At 38.2% G+C, this 19,713-nt stretch overlaps 1 protein-coding gene across 1 annotated transcript; it reads right to left on the bottom strand.

The window, feature by feature from the left end:
- Positions 1-2,832: 2,832 nt before the first annotated feature.
- LOC126699654 (benzyl alcohol O-benzoyltransferase-like) lies at positions 2,833-7,845 on the bottom strand. The gene is made up of 2 exons (XM_050397603.1): positions 7,335-7,845; positions 2,833-4,171 (listed from the first exon to the last, which is right to left on the bottom strand). Exons 1-2 carry the CDS (start codon positions 7,797-7,799, stop codon positions 3,239-3,241), a joined length of 1,398 nt encoding a protein of 465 aa, XP_050253560.1. The 5' UTR covers positions 7,800-7,845; the 3' UTR covers positions 2,833-3,238.
- Between the last annotated feature and the right edge of the window lie 11,868 nt (positions 7,846-19,713).

The following is a 19,713-nucleotide window of genomic DNA, read 5'->3' as shown; positions in this document are numbered from 1 at the left end:
TAGCTTTGATAAGCTTATTTTTCTGCACTTTGCTAGTTTTAGCTATGTAGTGCATGTTTGTGTGAGTGTTTATAGTTTTTTATCACATGTTCTTGATTTTATAGTCACATGCTTTTGATTTTAAAGAATAAAAAATCGTAAGAGAAAGACATAAATAACCATCTCACCACTGTTTACTAGCAAATCATGAACACTTTAGTGCATATCATAAGATTTTGTACTCGAGAAAGTGTAACACATGCATAAAAAGAAAATAAGATGTAACCTTAAATTTATATATATATATATATATATTTATATATATATGCATTCGATAAGGCAAATATATATATATATATGCATGATTGTAAGTTTGTTTTCTAAGAGATGTTGGAGTTATATGATGTAATTCTTTAGGTGATAGTCACTCTCAAATTTATGTGATGAATAATGTAGAAATTGTGCTTGATTACTATCTACAAATAACCCCACATGTATCTCATGCTTTTACTAGTTGCACACACTTCACAAGTTATTCTTTACTAAGCATTGTAAATGAAATTGTGTGTGAATCTAGTTTGGCCATTCAAGATTATATATTTTATGATTTTGATATAAAATATGTTCAAGGGTTGAAAATTTTGGGGTAAGAGTTTGAAAATCTTTGTTTTGAAGTTCTAGGTTGAAAACTCATGTTTTTGAAAAACATTTAAACTCATTCTCATGCATTTCATTCATGAAATTCCTTGGTTTGAGTAGTTTCTGCATAATCTTTTGCAATTTTTCAAAAATTCAAATTTCTAGAATTTCGATCAATCGAATGTGATTTTTGACCGATCGAAAATCCCTTGATTTTTAATCATTGCTCTCGGCCTGGCTTGATTGCTATTCGATTAGTATCTGATTAATCGAATCTATTTTTTTAAGTTTTGGATCGATCGAATATGTTTTTTGATCAATCGAAAATTTCCACGTTTTTGAAGCTTGCTTTTGCTTGACTCGATTGGTATTCGATCGTTGCTCGACCGATCGAAACTGAAAAATTTTCAATTTCTAAGTTTTTGACCAAATTGTTTTTCATGCATCAATTATGTTTAGGATTCACATGCATTGCATTGTTTTCTGTATCCATCTTACAGTTTTGCAGTTATATCTCTCATTGTTTTCACACATAACATGCAAATACTTTGCTAAATTAGGTACTCAACTTGATTTAAAAATTGATTGATTAATTTTTGAGTTATGTACTTTTTAGTATATGCTATTTTTATGTGTGAACTATAGAAAATATTTTTCTTAAAAGATATGATGTACAATCAATGTGCAAATATTTTCTCTCAAACACATTGCATGCATATATTTATGAGTCACATAGTATCAAGTTTGCATTTATTGAAAGAGACAATATTTTTTTTTAAGTGTATCCTCAACTTATGTTTCTTTTAGTTTTTCCCCCTTTCTAAATTTTCCCCTAAACTATTTTTCCCAAAACATGTTTTTTTTTTCTTATTTTTATAGGGAGAGAAATTTTTTTTTTTTAACCTTTGTTGTTCTTAGAAGGAGTTGTTACTCTTCATAGGGGGAGTTGCCTCTATTCTTTGTAGAGCTGGATTCATTTGTTTCCTTGATTCTCTATTTTTCCTTGGCTTTTGTTGCATATGTTTTCTGTTTACTCTTTGTTTGAGTTGTCTTCATCAATACGTGATAGAAAGGGAGAGAAATAGATGAAATGTGGGAATCCTGTTTAAAAAGGTTTTTAAAATGTTTTGTTTAGGGGGAAATAAAATTTTTTTTGAAAGGAGGAGAATATACAAACTTTTTGATGTATCTAACTTAGGAGGAGAGTTAGAATTTACTTTTTTTTTTTTTTTTTTTTTTTTTTTTTTTTTTTTTTATATTGTGTTTCATATTATTGTTTATATGTCTTTCTTTTCACACATGTAGTGATGTGTTCTTTTGAGTGTTTTAGGAAAGACAGGTACTATCTAATCAAGACCTTTTACCTCTTCTTGCAACTTCTAGGTTAGGAGTCTTAGATTGGGATTTGTGATGTATTTGAGCATTTTATTATATTGGGTTGTTCTTGTATTTGAGCATTTCATTTTGTATTTAAGTTTTGTCACGAATTGTCAAATGGGGAGATTGTTAGGTTCTAAAAGTTTAGAATAATTGGCAAATCGTAAACACAAATTTGTTTAAATATAGATCCTAGAGTCTATAGGTATTATTAGACAGTACTCATCCTACTGCTGTGCATATATGAGTAATTAATACTATATACACAAAATGTTTTATAAACTGTTGTTGTGATAAATTTTTACTATTTTTCATTTGGACCAACCACTAATATTATTTTTTTACTTACTAATAACTATTTAGCACATCAACAATTTGTAAAATTGTTTGTAAGTCTAGCATTTTCTGTGTGTGTATATATATATATAATAGTGTTCTGCTGTATTAAAGCAACCTCATATTGTTCTCTTGTCACAAGCCCTCGTCAATTTCTGCAATTGTTGACCTTAGTTACAGATCATTACATGAAGGCAATCATATTTTTTTTCCCATACAAATACTGCCAGTAGGCACAGGTTTGGAGGCGCGCATGAGTAAAACCTTTCTAGCTTGGATTACACCCTCCAAATTTTATGGTTTATCCCTTGTGATCTGGTGGTGCAGAATATCCTAATCACATGACATGATGACAATCATGCCAGTATCTATCACGAAGCAGTTTAAACTTGATGAAAAGTTCGATACCTTTTTTTTGGGTAAAATATATTTGCAGTAATGCATAAGATATAACACATGCGTATTAACTATATTTTCATTCAGTCAATTGCATTTTTAGCTTCTCACACAGTCACCCTCAGCTCAAAACGTCCATATTGCCTATCTTCATTCAGTCATTGCACTGGGTATCTCACACCCTAGCATTCTAGTCACAACAGTCACTTGTAAACCAGTTTTGAAGACTTTAAAAGGGTCCAACCTTTATTAACAAATACCAAAAAACTAATAAAAATTGGAATTTAAAGTTGAAATTAACTACTCTGTACTCCCTATAAAAACTAGGGCAGTGCTTATTACACAGTGTGTGCAAATACACACTACCCAAATACGCTAAAAACGTGACTTAAAGTTATGTTTTTAGGGTATTTTTGCACTTTTATACACATTGTGTGCAATAGATTTTTCCTTAAACACTAATCTACTACAATATAAAATTCAAACTTTACCAACTCTTGGTAAATTGGGCTCACAAGCTAGAGACAATAAACTTGGATTTCTTATCAGTAACTTGCTGGTCCTTCAACAAACAATCCAACTGCTTTACGAATCTTTCCATGGCTTGGACTGGCAGGGAAATTGGCACCATTATTCCATTCTCTCCTTTACTATTCTTACCAGGTATTTGAAAGCATGACACTCCGGGGATGGCCCCCACCTCACCCTTGGCTGGCCCACCATAAATCGATTTACCCCACCCATAGTCCACCTCTCCAAATCTGGCACGTGCCACACTCGACACAACGTATGACCCCACCCCATAGAAGTGGGGCCGACCCTTAATCACCATAAGATCAGAAACCGATTGCATGTACTCCTCTGTTACGTTGTCCTTCGCCTTCTTCACCAATTCCACAGCGTAACCCAATGGATTCTCACAAAGCTTCCCTGCAGTTGTGAGTGCCACAGAGAACGCAAAAACGTTGCCATAATAACCAGAGGGTAAAGGAGGGTTGAATTTATCACGTGCGTTGACAATACACAACACACGAACCACTTCATGGGGTTTTGTATGGAGAGCTATGGTTCGACAACGCCAGATGCATGCGGTGAGCAACTCGAAGGTGGAGCATTGTTTCAAGTGATGTGGCATGAATCTCCTGAGTGTGGACACCTCAGTAGGGCCAAAGAAAATGGCACGGTGGGCCATGTTGTCAATAACTGGGATTGAAACAATGGTGTCCGCAACCATTTCGTCGTACTCTCGGTGTGTGCATGTCACATGAGGTGGATCCCTTGCTTGAAGGAGATGTCTCTGCCACACGGGTAAGATAGAGGGAGCACTTGCACCACGTGCCATCTCGCCCACTGCCATCATGAATTGCACCACTCCAGGGGCATCACTCATCGTGTGGTTGAGGCGAAGGGCGAAGATGAAACCATCACACTTGAGACGTGTCACCTGCCAATCATCACCGGGCAACATGATAATTGGTTTATGTAATTAATAAAGAATGATGCTAGAGATATATTATAATTGTACTACGTAACCTTTAAACGCATGTGCCACCAATTATAAAAGGGTAACTTTTTATATATCTTTCATTTGTCATGTTGTTTGACATCCATCAATCATATCTATTACTTGTAAAGGTTAACATTTTCCATCTTCAAGAGAACAACGTACCAAACTACCAATAATTTTCCATCTATATATATATATATATATGGACCTGAATGAGTAATAACGGGCAGTGAATGATGCCCCTAGAGCCAGGAAGGTCGGCATTGGGAATGGAGGCTGAGGTGCATGACCAAACTGTTCAAGAGTAAGATCAGCATTGGCCTCAATAAACATGACAGCCTCACAAATACATTCCTTTCTACTACAAGCTTCCGGCCAAGCCCTTCCCTAAGCCTAGCAGCAAATGGGTAGGAAAAAACTAGTGTTTGTGCAAGTGTCTAATGGCTCTCACAGGGTGATTAATATTAGAAAGTTGTTTGAATTCATAAGGTGTGGGCTTAGCTGGGACAACAAGTTTTGGTTTGCACCTTCTTATTGTGAACACTAGAGAGGTGGCTGGTGGTGCCATGCCGAGAAGAAAGGGGTTTAATGAGAGTATTGAAAATAATGAGGAAGTTTATGATTTTTTTTTGAAGTAGAATTTATAATTTACCTAACCTGGATGAATAATTTCGCGTGTCTAGGATCAAAACAACATACGATGCCAACGACGTTTGTTTGTTTGTTTGTTTGTGTGGTTCAGCTTCTACTTTCTCACAAATTTACTACTATAATTTATCATTAACGAATCAGTTAAAGTATAATAATTGCTTTTTGGTGTGTGGAGGAATGTGACAAACGCATTGTTTTACATGAGGACAGTGAATACAAAAGCAAAACTTTGTCTTTGATGGAATGCAAAGTCAGACCTAGCAGCAAAAAAAAAAACTTATAATTTTCATTAAAAAAAAAAATTGTTCATACCATAACAGACCCCTGTTTAAAAAGTCTCATATTTTTGTTCTTTTGTCTTTGCTATATTGCTCTAAATGCTCTGCCAGCCGGTTAGCCTTCTGCCCACTGCGTTTTTTTATGGCCTGTGTTGACTGTTATTTGTGAGTTGTGGCTTTTTAATTTTATTTTATGGATTGGTGTGTTGTGTCATGTGTGGATAGTGGACCGTATACTAGTTTGTGTTTGTAACTTTATATTGACTATTGTGTAATTGTTTGTGACTTTTTGTGATTGTGGGGACAAGTTTCAAACTTTCAGCGTTTGTTACTTTTTTTTTTTTTTTTTTTGGTTTTATCTATAAAGAAATAAAGTGGGACCAGGACAGTAGGATGTGAGTAGTGAAGTGTGATAGTGAATTTGTGAAAGTAGTCTTTGGTCGTTATTGTTTTGTCATTTATGAATGCTGTTAACTGTGAAGACTAATCTTTGGCAAATGGCAAGTCATAAGTGACTTTGTTGTGAGACCAATTGACCAAGTTTTTGGTCCGATTGTTTTGGTTTTATCAAAAATTTTGAAAGTGATGTGGCTAATATTAGTAATATATATATATATATATATATGAGTGTGTGAACTTTGTCTTTGTCTTTGTCATTTTGTGCAAGGTGACCTCTGCTTGAAACCAATGAAGCTTCATAATTCCAAGTTTCGTGTGATATGGCTTACATACCTTCTTGCTATTCTTCTCTTTCCTATTAGCCTACTACGCTTGCAAACGACCAATATTTCTTCTTCTTTTCGTACAATAGTTCAAATATTTGAAGGATGTGGAGCTCATTTTATCAAACAAAGTTTTGTTTTTTTGTTTTTTTTTTTTCATAAGGGAGACATTTAAGTTCAAATTCCTTCTCCCATTGTAACTATCGAATTTTATGGGGTTAGGTTCCGGTTATATATAGTGTAACTTTAAGTAATGTTACACTACTTAATATTTTTTAGTCGGATGCGAATTTTAACAAATCCACCGTTGGATTACATTATTTTCGTATATTCTCCATACTTACAAATTCAAGATAATCAAAGATCAATAACCATGTCATGATCAATCAATTGTTTAAATTCAAGTTTTTATAATTTAAAATAATATACAAAAAAATGAGTTTATGGATCGAATGGTAAATAACATCCGATTGACATGAAAATTGACATGCATGTTATAAACATATAAAACATATAGTCCAACGGTGATTTTTTCAAAATATAAATTCAATAACAATTTATTTATTAGTGTAACATTGTTTAGAGTTAAACTAGATATAATTTAAACTCATATATATAATATGATCTTAATAAAAATTAGGAATAGGTAAAAAAATAGGAAGAATAAGGTCAAGTTCTTGTATAGTCATATTATTAATTAGTTTCATTACCGGGGTTGATTCTTAGGTTACGGTAATTAGGCATCACCTAAGGACCCCTATGAGAGAATGACCCCAAAATTTTAGTTCGGCTGTACAACAAACAATCTATCTATCTCTCTCTCTCTCTCTCTCTCTCTCTCAAAATTGGAAATTAGATTTTGGCCCTCTTCACCTTACATAGAACTCCTTTATAAAAATAAAATAAATTTAATCTTTTTTATAATTCAACGGTTGAATCATGATATTTAATTCTCTATGTAAAATATGTAAAATTAATCTTAGTTTTGTTAGTATTAATTTATTGAATTACATGCTAAAGTCCTTTTTGTATGTTAAGAGCATTGTAACTCTGTTAACAAAAAAGAGTTATATGTTTAAGTCTTTGTTTGGATATATTGACTGTATTGTGTAATTTATTATTTATTGAAGTTATTATTGATTTTAATAAACTAGATTCTATTGTTCTACGCTTTAAGTTGAAGAGACGTATTATCAATTTAAAAATAGATGTTAGTAAAACTCAAATACATAAACTTAATTAGTAATCTTTCTTCTCAAGAAGAATAAATTTTAAATGTTAAATATATATATATATATATATATATATAATATTTTTATTTTTAAAAAACACTACTTAAACTTTAAATTATACGTTGTTTTGATCCTAAACACGCAAAATTAATCATCCAAGTAAGGTAAATTATGACCATACAATGATATATATGACTAGAATGAGCAGTATATGTACCTGAATAAGCAATAATGGGCAATTAAGGATCCCTCCAGAGCCAGGAACATCAAAGAGGAGCTCCTCCCAACATGGAAATGGGGGTTGAAGTGAATCACCAAACTGTTCAAGTGTAACATCAGCATCAGCCTCAATAAAGATGATACCCTCACCAGTGCATTCTACTACAAGCTTTTGGCCAGTTCCTTCCCTAAGCCTACCAGCAAATGGGTAGTAAAACACAAGTGTTTTTGCAAGTGCCTCTCTAATGACTCTCACAGGGTCTCTACCTTTCATTATGGGATCATATTTATAGAATTGTATGAGTGGTATTTGAAATCGAAGACCCTCTTGATCATCAATATCAGAAAGTTGTTTGAATTCGTGGGGTGTGGGCTTAGCAGGAGCAACTAGTTCTGGTTTACACCTTCGTACTTTGAATACTAGAGAGGTTGGTGTTGGTGTTGGTGTTTGTGTTGGTGCCATGCCAACTAAGAAAGTTGGGGATCTTAGAATTAGATGTTGTACTGTGTGAATTGATTGATATTTCAAAGTAGAATTTATAGCAAGAGATGAAGAAAATTGCGATTTTCTTGCTCGTAGTGCTACCAATTACGTGCTCTGGAAGTACCTAGCTATTATATACTTTTTCGAAGAATACAAACTAAGAAAGTTTGAATTTTTTTTTTTTGATGGGACACGGTCAACAATTTAGTCCGGACTTTGTCAAACTATTTAGCAAAGACCCAACTAATCCAAATCCAATTTTGCACACCGTTAACAACTGTTGTTTGCAATTGGCAATTTGCTACATTCAATTCAAAGTTTGTTCGCTCCGTGATCCATCTCTGATTAATCCAAATTTCAATGTCGTCTCTTTTTGACTATGTGACTTATCCAAGTTCAGATGTTGATTATTCCTTAACATATCTTCATTTTCTCTTTCGTTTTCCAAAAAATAAAAATCCCTCTCATTTTCTCTGTTAAAGATATATATTAAACATATATGAGCCAATGTAATAGGCCCAAACCTAGTTCTACTTGTACTAGTAGTTTAGGGTTTAGTCGTCTATATATACTCATGTTAGAGTTCATTATAACACAGGAAGTTATTGTACTACACTCTTATACAATAAAGATGTACCCCTTAAGAGCTTCTTCTATGGATGTAGGCCGGCAAGGCTGAACCACGTAACCCTCGTGTTCTCAGTGTCCACGTAACCCTCATGTTCTCAGTGTCCCTGTGTTCTCGATGTTCCTATTCTACGCTTCCCCTTCTGCATCCACTCTAGCATACACAACATGGTATAACACATCGCGTTGCTAATAATAATAAGAAATTTAACATGGTATCAGAGCCAAACTTCGTTCTTGGCATCAAACAAACATCTCTACACAGCAAAGAAAATTCTCACGTGCATACCACCATCTGAAGTCACACATGTTTATTTGCAGGATCTAGACTCCACGGCATCTCGCAGCCACCATGGCTCTATGCTGTGTCAAAATCACCAACCAAGCAAACTGTGACCTAACTTTTCAGATCTATGCACATCAAGCCTTCGCCTGTCGAAACCGACCACACAGACGTGCTCCTCGGCCTCCCGTGAGGAAAACCCAGAAATCCGATCAACTGAAAACTAGTCACGAGCCTCCACGCGCCGCAGTTAGCTCCGGAATATCACCCACACGCCACATCGGAATCCTCACTCGCAGATCATCTTTAGTGATACGCGCTGCCATGTTGGCCTCCACGTCCATCGATCTATAGAACCCGAGATTTAGGATTCCATCCGAGCTCACATGCGCCACCACGCGCCTCCCTAGTTTCGAGACTCTCCTCCAATCGCCGGAGACTACTCGCATGCGCCACACGCGTCGAAAACTGCTGCTAATGTCATTTGACGTCACCGAATGACGTCATCACTCCACGTCAGCAGCCATGCAAGCACCTCCACATTAGCCCTAGTCCACGTCAGCGACACGTCATAGGATGACGTTAGCGGCTCTGCTGCCCAACCAGTGACCCGACCAGAAAACTCGGAACCGACCCGGACCAATATCCATTGACATTGACCCTGGACCAGTTGACTTTGACTTTTTGCGTTGACCTTTGACCAAAAGTCAAAATTTCCAACAGGGTCTATCTTGCTCAATTTTTCATGTAGATTCCAATTTCAACCTCTGTTTCTTCATTTGAAGCTCTAAAATTGGTCAATTGGCACATTCTTCATTGTGGTTTCTTCAAAGGCATTCTTCACGGTATCTCTAAGTGATCTTCTCATGCTTATCCAACCTCAAGCTTTCATCGAGTTTCCGCCTTGAGTTTGAGGGAGGGTGTTAGAGATATATATTAGACATATATTAGCCCAATGTAATAGGTTCAAGCCTAGTCTTACTTGTACTAGTAGTCTAGGGTTTAGTCGCTTATATATACTCATGTTAGAGTTCATTGTAACACAGGAGGTTATTGTACTACACTCTTATACAATAAAGATGTTGCCCTTAAGGGATTCCTACGTGGATGTAAGCCGACAAGGCTGAACCACGTAACCCTCGTGTTCTCGGTGTCCATGTAACCCTCGTGTTCTCAGTGTCCTCATGTTCTCGATGTTCCTATTCTATGCTTCCCCTTCCGCATCCACTCTAGCATACACAATATGGTATAACACATCACATTACTAATAATAATAAGAAATTTAACATTCTCCAATTACAATGGGATTTTCAATTTCGAAGTGAGGGTTAAACGTAAATCTGACCAATTTCATTACCAAGTTTTTTGAGAATCCATTACTGAGTTTAATGGTGTTATGAGCAGTGGAATCAATACCGTACTGGCAACTTGGTCGGTACAGAAACACAGCTATTTCGTACCGCTTTTTGTATCGGAGTTTACTGGGTTGTACCGGCAAAATTGGGGAAAAAATCGAATACCAACCGATGAAAGAAAAACAAGAAAACTAGAAATTAAGTGATTAATAGTAAAAGAAAATACCATGTAACCCATAATACCGTTGTCGCCAGCATTGTTCCAAAAGTGACCAGCCATTCTTCTTCTTCTTATTCACGTCCATCCCTCCATCCATTTGCCTCTCTAAGTTTTTATTTCTAAGAGCATTTGCAGCAGTGGAGCTAAATAGCTATAATGCTATTTTAGCTCCAACAAAATACCAAAAACAACCATGCAACAGTGGAGGCATTCTTATAAATTTTAGCTGAATTGCTACAGTGCACATCTATCTATAGATGTGCACTGTAGCAGACATCTAAAAAAAAAAAAAAAAAATTATTCACCCCGGATTAAAATAACACCACTTGATTCATTTATTTTATTCTCATCTCACTGTGCTCTCTGTCACTCTCAAGCTCCCATCCTCACTGCCTCTCCATCTCTTCTTTCTTCCTCCACAGACCCACAGACCCTGCTTTCTTCCTCAGAGACCCATCGTAGATCTACACGAGCCCAGCCGCCACAGACCCGTCGCCATCGACCCACATTCGGCCGACGATCTGATCCATTTCGACCTCTCTTCTCTATTTTTGGCATTTTGGATTTGTGTTTCAGGTTGTGCTTGTGTTTTGGCTTTGTGTTTCGGGTTGTGCTTGTGTTTCGGCTTTGTATTTCGAGCTTGCTTGTGTTTCGGATTTGTGTTTCGGGCTGGGTTTTTGTTTCGAGCATAGCTTTCGGTTTTTATTTCAGGCTAGGTTTGTGTTTCGGGCTGTGATTTTTCTGCTTTTTTTTTTCTTCTTCATTGGTTTTGATGGGCACGGCGGGGTTGTGGTTGTGCAATGATTTTTATGGAGGTTTGCTTTTTGTAGAGGAGGTTTGCTTTCTGTAACTTGTGGCAGTGTGCCCTCCTGACACACCCACGTGAATTGTTATAAAATTTTGAGAATTTAAATTTTATTTTTTTATTTTTTTTGATGATGCAAAGAAGCTTCAAACGGCATTTTAACTTTTAATAAGTGAAAAAAGTTTTTGTACTTATTTGTCAAACTTTACTGATTGTGATATTATTATTATTATTATTAAAGAAGTAGGAACATAAATTCCTTATTATTATTAATAATATTATCCATTTGAAATTTTAAGAGCATTCGCATCCAGAATGCTAAATGCTATATGTAAAGTTTATTTAGCATTTTTTTTTTTTTTTAAATCTCCCACATTCGGAATTGCAAATGCTCAGAATTGTAAGTTTTTTTACAATCTTGCTACAGTGCTATTCTACATGTAGAATGGCACTATAGACTATTGGATATGTTTTTTTTTTTTTAATTTGATTTATTCTTTCTCTCTCTTTTCAGACTTTTCAACTCTCTCTCTTTCCTCACATTTCTTCTCCCTCTCTCTCTCTGTGAATTGCTCTCAACTCTCACTCTCTCTTTATGCCAGTGGTTTGGCCTCCACGCTGGTGGAGCAACGGTTTTTTTTTTTTTTTTTTGGCTGTGACTGGTACTTAAAGGAAGAGGTGAGTATGGCTGAAGTGGGTTATGGATCACGGTTGTCTTAAGTCCGGTGTTACTGGGTTTTGTTGGTTGTTGGAGATCGCCAGTGTTTGGGTCCGATGTTGCTGGGTTTTTGGGTTGCTCAGATTGGTGATGGGTTTGGTGGAGATCGGCGTGGGTCACGGCGAGGTCATGGTGAGGCCATGCGTGGTGGAGATGGGGGTGGATTTTGATGGGTTTTCCTATGGATTTCTGATGGGGATTTTGGATTTCGCATGGTTGGACTTTGGTTCTTCTGGGTTCTACGTTTTTTTTTTTTTTTTTTTTAATATGGGTTTTTGTTTCGGTGGGATTTTGGTGGGCAGTGGTGGCATGGTGGGCATGGTGGAGGCGGGGTGGTGGTGACTGGGTAGTGGAGGTGCAGTGATAGAGTTTAAGGGAAGGTGGAGGAAAAAATTAGGAAAAACCAAAAAAGGAAAAAATATATTTTATTGTGTAGATATATTATTTTAATGAGGGAATAAGAAAATAAAAGTTGGGATACTAGGAGTATTATAAAATGGTATAGTATAGTTGATAAAGTAGTTTTTTGGGATGGTAAAATAGGATGGGATAGAATTCCCAGATGCGAATGCTCTAACTAGAGATTAACATATTAAATGAGATCAAGATTTATAAATTTAAACTTTTTAATAAATTATAAGAATTTGGTTATGAATATATATATATATATGTTAGGTTCTAAAAATTTAAAACAATTGGCAAATCGTGAATATAAACTTGTCTAGATATAGATCCTAGAGTCTATAGATATTATTAGATAATGCTCAAGGTGATTCAAGTCAAGATTTAGAAACATACAAGCTATAAAAAAAAGAATTCAGAATTTGCCTAGTTCGACCGATCAAGAGAAAGTCTCGATCAATCGAGAGTCGTATCTGCAGAATTTTAATTAAGCTTGAATAGCAATTCAAGATTAGGGTTTCAAATCTACTACTTCTAGTATATAAAGGAAACCCTAAACACGTTTTTAATAAGGGTTTTCAGAGAGAGAAGAATGTGCCTCTTTTATATCTAGGGTTTTGTATCCAAAAAGCTCTCTTATATCTTCTACCGATGTTATTCCTTGAAAAATCTTAAGATCCAGTATTGTAGAAGTTGTTGCCTTCTCTAGTTATCAAATGTGCTGATGATCTAAAACTTTAAGGGTGGTCTTAGAGTCACAAACAAGAGAGTTTGTGTTGATAAATCTTTAAGTGGGATCTCAAAGTCACAAGTGTGAGTGCATGTGTTTCAAAGGCCAAGGAAAGAAGTAGTCCGTAGACTCGGAGTTATCATGGGGTCATCGTAGTAAGTTCTGATAGTTCTTTGGATATCAGTAGGTTGACGAGTCTCGAACGATGATGATCTTTGGGCTATTTCCTGTAAAACAAGAACACTGGATCAGAGGAGACCGGTGGGGACCGGCCAAAAGTCCTCCGATGATGAAATTAGTTACTTTTTTCTCTCTATAAGGAAGGAGTATTTTCTTTAAATAAAATTGACTGAATGCCTTACCCTTCATCGGAGAATTCTTATATAGTGTGCGGAGAACGGTTATCTGTTTAATAACCGTTCCCAATGTCGAGGAGTCCGGAGAATTGGGGGTAACTTCCATGACCGCTATGGAAGTTACCTAGGTGGGACGGGTCGTTCCATGATGAACTTGTCCATCTTTTATTGGAGATGGACGAGATCATCTTGGACGGCTTGCCCTTTTCCCGAATGATGTGGGTAAGATTCCCATGGGATCTCGTCCGTCTGAAGACGGACGAGGTTAGCTAGGAAACTTGGAATGATCACTTCGCCTGTGGCTTGTCATAGCTTGTCTTTCCTTGGACAAGACATATGGACGAGTTATGGAGTTTGATGTTTTTTGTGACATCATCAATTGCCCCCTCGTCCATGTGGGTCGTCCAATGACTTGGGTGAACTGCTGACACGTCCTTGGACGTATATAATTGGTTAATAAATCAATGCACCACGTGTTGTTTTTTTATTGGTGATTGATCCCGTCGATTAGCTTTCCGAGGTAGATGACACATGTCATTTTTGTATTGGTAGAGTCGTTTCAAATGCCCAGGTCAACATCCTATAAATAGTGGAATGCCTCCCTTAACCCTTCTCATTACAGAGATTTTCTTCCTTGACATCTGTTGTCTAAAGCCTCGTCTAGGAGTTCCTCCGCATTTAGAGCCTTCTTCCGTCTAGAGCCAGGCATTCTTCCTCTCTCCGTCTTTAGGTTTTTAAGTTTCTTGTCAATGTCTGCTGCTTCTTCGTCCACTGATAGCCTCAATAGTGCTATAGACGAGTATTATGAGGACAGTAGTGATAGATCTAGTTCTAGCAGTGCTAGTGGCAGTAGTGGAGGAAGTACGGATGAGAATTACTCTTCTGGGGCTCCTGGGTTCCCTATTGAAGTCGTCCAGGAACAACTCAGAAGAGCTTCTGGCTCTCAAGCTAGCGCTCTGTCCAGAGCACCTCCTTCCAATCCTACGGATGAGGAAGAGACCGTCTTTAGTTGTGTAGTAGGCGTTCATTCTAAGACGGATGAACAAAGATTAAATAGTCTTAAATCTTGGTATCAAATTCCGAACGAGTTTAACCCTACGCTACCCATCCGTGGAGAGTGGTGCTGTGACCCACGTTTTGGAATAGGCGTCTATGAGTCTTACTTCCTGGGTGGTCTTAGATTTCCTTTAAATGCCTTTGCTAGGGAACTGCTAGGTAGGTTAGGCTTAGGTGTTTGTCAATTTAATCCTAACGCGTGGAGATTAGTTATCTCCATGCAAATTTTGTGGAAGGAGGTTTTTGGTGGGGATCGTCCTCTTACTGTGGACGAGTTCCTTTATTGTTATCAACCTTCTGGAATTAGTCAATTTGAGGGTTTTTACCAGTTCACTGCTAGGGGGAATGATTGTAGGTTGATCAAGTCCCTAGCTTCGTCTGATAGAAAGTGGAAGACGGAATTTATCTTTATTTCAGGCTTCTGGGCAGGGAACCCTGTGGACGTTGGCAGGGATCCCTTTCCTCCTTACACCGGGGACTTAGGGAACCTTCATCCAGAAGGTACGTCCCTTCCCCTTGTTTATTTTTATCCTTCTATTTGATCCGTTTACAATTTCTAACCTTTATTTACTCATTGTGTTGTAGCTGCTAAACGTCCGTCTTTGAGCAAATTCCATCATGACCGCGTCCACGAGGCTTGTCTTCATACAGACAGGAGCTTTCGTTCTCTTGTCACTCTTAGACGTTTAGCCAAGTGGGGTTTCGGTCTAGAGCCGTCAGACGAAGCTATTGCACACGAGGTTACTGTGCGTAAAAGTAAGTTTTCAGCTAAGGTTTTTTTTTTTTTTTTTTTTTAAGTATACATTCCTGATCTGTTTGTTATCTTGTTTTAGGAATGTCCACAATGAAAGAAAATAAAGGGAAAGAAGTCTTAGGTGAGGGGAAACATCCTGAGGCTCAGGCCCAGGATCGTCCTAAGGTTCAGGTACATCCAACGGCTAGGGACAAAAGGAAGTTCTTGCCAAAGAACATTGATTTGGAAGGGTTCCCCAGTCATCGAGACAAAAGAGTTAAGCAGGGCTCGTCCAAGGTGGTTAAGTCCAAACCTTCAGAGTCTCAGCCTTCCATTCAGGTAGTTGATGTAGACTCGTCCACTTCGGTTGAGTCCACTCTGTCCAAGACTCCTCCGCCCAAAACTCCTTTGTCCAAGCCAACTGGGCCTGGCTCGTCCCAGCCTTCTACGAACATCATTGAAAATGAGGATCTGGCTTGGGAGCTCTTTCAGTTGGCAGTCTTGGACGAGGACATAAACATGTGTTATAACATGGGCTTGAAGGAGTTTGAGCATTTTGGCGTCCATGACCTCTTTAAGGTATGTTAACATTTCTCGTCCTTGTTCAGTTAACAACCTTTCTTCATTTAACCATCCTATGTTGTTTTATCTATTCGTAGGCCATGTCAAAGTTTATAGCGGCGTCCAGATAGGCAATAGAACTGGACAAGACGAGGATCTTGTTGGAGACAAGGATTCAACAAGTGAATACTGACTGCAAGAAATGGGCTGGGGCTACTGCAAAAGCTAAGGAGGAGGTCAATGAGCATAACAAGCTGATCGAGGAGCTAAGGACTGATGCATTGGAGAAGGATACCCGCATTGATCATTTGCAAAAGATGAACGACGAGTTGAATGCTCGTCTCTCCCAGGCAAAAGAGGACGCTGTGGCTGAATTCAAGTCGTCCAAAGTGTATACGGACACTCTGGATCACAATTATGCAGCTGGTTTTGAAGATTTCATAATGGATGCTATTGAGAACTTCCCTGAAGTTGACTTTAGTTCAATCAAACTTAACCTTGCTGCTACCCCAAGCTCTCTTCTTTAAACCGGCTCTGATGACGTCAATGTGGAAGACGACACCAGCACTCAGCCTCCCCAGGACGAGCTCGATGTCAATGCTCCCCGTGCTTAAGGACGAGACCTTTACACTTAAAGCAGCCTTTGTTTTCTTTTTTGTTTGGTTTCTATTTGGTCCTCTGTTTTAGGACCTGCTTTATGTAACAAGAATACACTAGCCTTGTCCATGGTTTTAGGACGGGGTTTTTAAACAATCATTTCAGTTTTTTGAACTAATCAAGGGTTTTTGGACGTAGGACGTCCACCCTTTGAATGAATGAAGTTTTATTTTCTTTGCATGGACGAGTGATCTCATTTTCTTTGCATGGACGAATGCTGCTATGCTATTTTAAGTCAACCCCAGCTTTAGCTCGTCCATGGCGAGAATACATATTCTTCATATTATGTTAGTCTAACTCGTCTTTGCAGGTAGTATTTTTATCCAGCTTGATTCGTCTTAAGACTTACAAGCTGATTTTACATACCATCCTACTTATTTTGCCGAATTTTTTTCTCGTCCAGAGTTTGGATTGTTTCAGTTGGCTTTGCCTCGTCCATGAGTTGGACGAGTATATTTATGGTTTTTTCCTTGCTTTATTCAAGAAAATTTAGACGTTACATCTCTGCGTCCAGAGATTTTATTCGTCTTGGATCTTTCAATCCTCTTGAGAATTGGCTTGGACGAAAATATCATGGAGATGTAAAATTCACACAACATTTTGTACATAACATAGATATTGTTTACAGATAAGGCACATGCACACTGATGCCTTTTTATTTAATAAGTACATACTTCATAACTTCGTTCATAACCATGACACAACCATAATAAGTAATAAGGTAGTAGTTTCAAACTTCAAACACAAATGGCATCAAACATAAGTAGTATCAAACACAAACAACATCAAGCATAAGTAGAACGTAAATAGACAAACAAGATCCAGTCTCGTCACTAGGTTCACTTTTACTGATAGTACTTCCTCAAGTGCTCCATATTCCAAGGATGTTCCAACTTTCTCCCGTCTAGGGCCTCCAGGTAGTAGGATTCTTGCCTTTTACAGTTGATAACTCTATAGGGTCCTTCCCAATTTGGGCCCAACTTCCCATGTACTGGGTTTTTGGTTGACAAAGAGACCTTTCTCAGGACGAGATCTCCTATGTCGAAACGCCTTGGCTTCACCATCACATCATACTGCCTAGCCATGAGGTTCTTGTACTTGCTGCCCTGTGTTCTGCGTTTGCTCTTACCTCGTCTATTAGATCGAGGTTTAGACGGAGTTGCTCCTCATTATCCTTGTCTTGATACATCATCACCCTGTGATTAGCCATATGTACTTCTGCAGGTATGACTGCGTCGCTTCCATAGGCTAGCTTGAAAGGAGTTTGCCCTGTAGGGGTTCTCATTGTGGTCTTGTATGCCCATAAAACTCCTGGTAATTCATCTGGCCATACTCCCTTTACCCCCTCAAGCCGAGTCTTGATGATTTTCAACAAGGATCGGTTTGCAACTTCAGCTTGGCCGTTGGCTTGGGAATGTGCAGGCGAGGAATAATGGTTCTGAATTCCAAAGTGTAAGCAAAAGTCCCTGAAGAGTGCATTGTCAAATTGTCATCCGTTGTTAGACACTAATACCTTTGGCACTCCAAATCTGCATACAACGTTCTTCCACACGAAATTTTTCACATTCTGTTGCGTGATATTTGCCAATGGTTCAGCTTCCACCCATTTGATGAAATAATCGATGCCCACCACTAGAAATTTTATTTACCTTGTGCCTAGAGGGAAGGGACCTAGGATATCTAGTCCCCATTGTGCAAATGGCCACGGTGCCACCATCGGGGTGAGGTATTCCGACGGTTGTCTGGGGACGTTACTAAACCTTTGGCACTGGTCGCAGATCTTAACGTATGCTTTAGCATCAGCTTGCATGTTTGGCTAGTAATACCCTGCACAGACGACCTTGTGGACAAGTGATCTGGCTCCTGAGTGATTGCCACATGCCCCTTCATGAACTTCTCTTAGTACATAGTTTGCTTTGTCCGGAGCTAAGCACCTAAGGTAAGGTTGAGAAAAGCCTCTCTTGTATAGCACTTCATTCATAAGGACATATCTAGCCGATCTCATTCTCAACTTCCTGGCTTCGTCCTTCTCGTCTGGTAGTCGTCCATCTTTCAAGTATGATATAATCGGGGTCATCCAATTTCCTCTGCTATCCACCTGTTGTACTTCTAGGACATTTATACTTGGCATATACTGAACTTCATCTGTTTCGTCCATTGATTCATTTGCTGCGGCTTCTTTTGCTATAGTATCAGTTTCCACGTTTTTCTCCCTTGGGATTTGAACGAAGTTAGCTTTTTCAAATCTTTTCACAAGGCGCATCACCCTACTAAGGTATTTCTTCATCCGTTCTTCCTTTGCTTCATACATCCCATTTACTTGCCCCATGATCAGTTGAGAATCCCCCAGGACACGTATGGACTTGGCTTCCACAGACTTAGCCAATTCTAGCCCTTTGAGAAGGGCTTCATATTCGACTTCATTGTTAGTCGCTTGGTACTGTAGACGGACTTTATGCTTCAGTTTATCTCCTTCTGGGGATTGTAGGACCACGCCAATTCCTCCTGCATGCCGTGTAGACGAACCATCCACGTGGACGACCCATCTTTTACTATCTTCTGTCTCATTATGACTTGAGGTAAACTTCGCAATGAAATCTGCTAGTGCTTGAGCTTTTCTGGCATGCCTTGGTTGATACCTAATGTCAAACTCACTGAGCTCTACAGCCCACTGGATTAACCGTCCGGCAGCTTCCAGTCTATTCATTGCCTTCTTGGGCGGGTGATCTGTCATAACATTAATGACATGTGCTTGGAAATAATGCCTTAGCTTCCTAGAAACGGTGATCAGTGCGAAGGCTAATTTCTCCATTTGTGGATACTGTCCTTTTGCTCCCCTCAATGCCTTGCTTGTATAGTGCACAGGTCTTTGCACTTTTCCTTCTTCTCTTATCAATGCTCCGCTAGGTATAAATATAACTCCTCTCCCTCCACTGATAGACTCAGCAGCGGTGCCATGGTAAGGTATGCCTTCAAATCTTTGAAAGCTCTCTGACATTCGTCGGTCCATTCAAATGCTTTTTTGAGAACCTTAAAAAATGGCAAATATTTGTCAGTGGCTTTAGAGACAAACTTATTAAGTGCGACAACTCGTCCAGTAAGGGATTGGATTTCCTTGGTATTTTGTGGTGGCTTCATGTCCAATATTGCTTGAATTTTATCTGGATTTACTTCAATTCCCCGGTGGGAGATCATAAAGCCAAGGAATTTCCCTGATGATACTCCAAAAGTACATTTGCTAGGATTCAGCTTCATGTGATACTGTCTCAGTGTGTCAAATGTCTCCTGCAGGTCGTCTAGATGCCTTCCTTCGTCCTGACTCTTCACCAGCATGTCATCTACATAGACTTCCACATTCCGCCCAATCTGTGGACAGAACATATGGTTGAC

The sequence above is a fragment of the Quercus robur genome, chromosome 9, assembly GCF_932294415.1.
Source record: "Quercus robur chromosome 9, dhQueRobu3.1, whole genome shotgun sequence".
Lineage (NCBI taxonomy): Eukaryota > Viridiplantae > Streptophyta > Magnoliopsida > Fagales > Fagaceae > Quercus > Quercus robur.
Note: the sequence above shows the minus strand (reverse complement) of the source record. Positions and strands in the feature narration are given on the sequence as shown.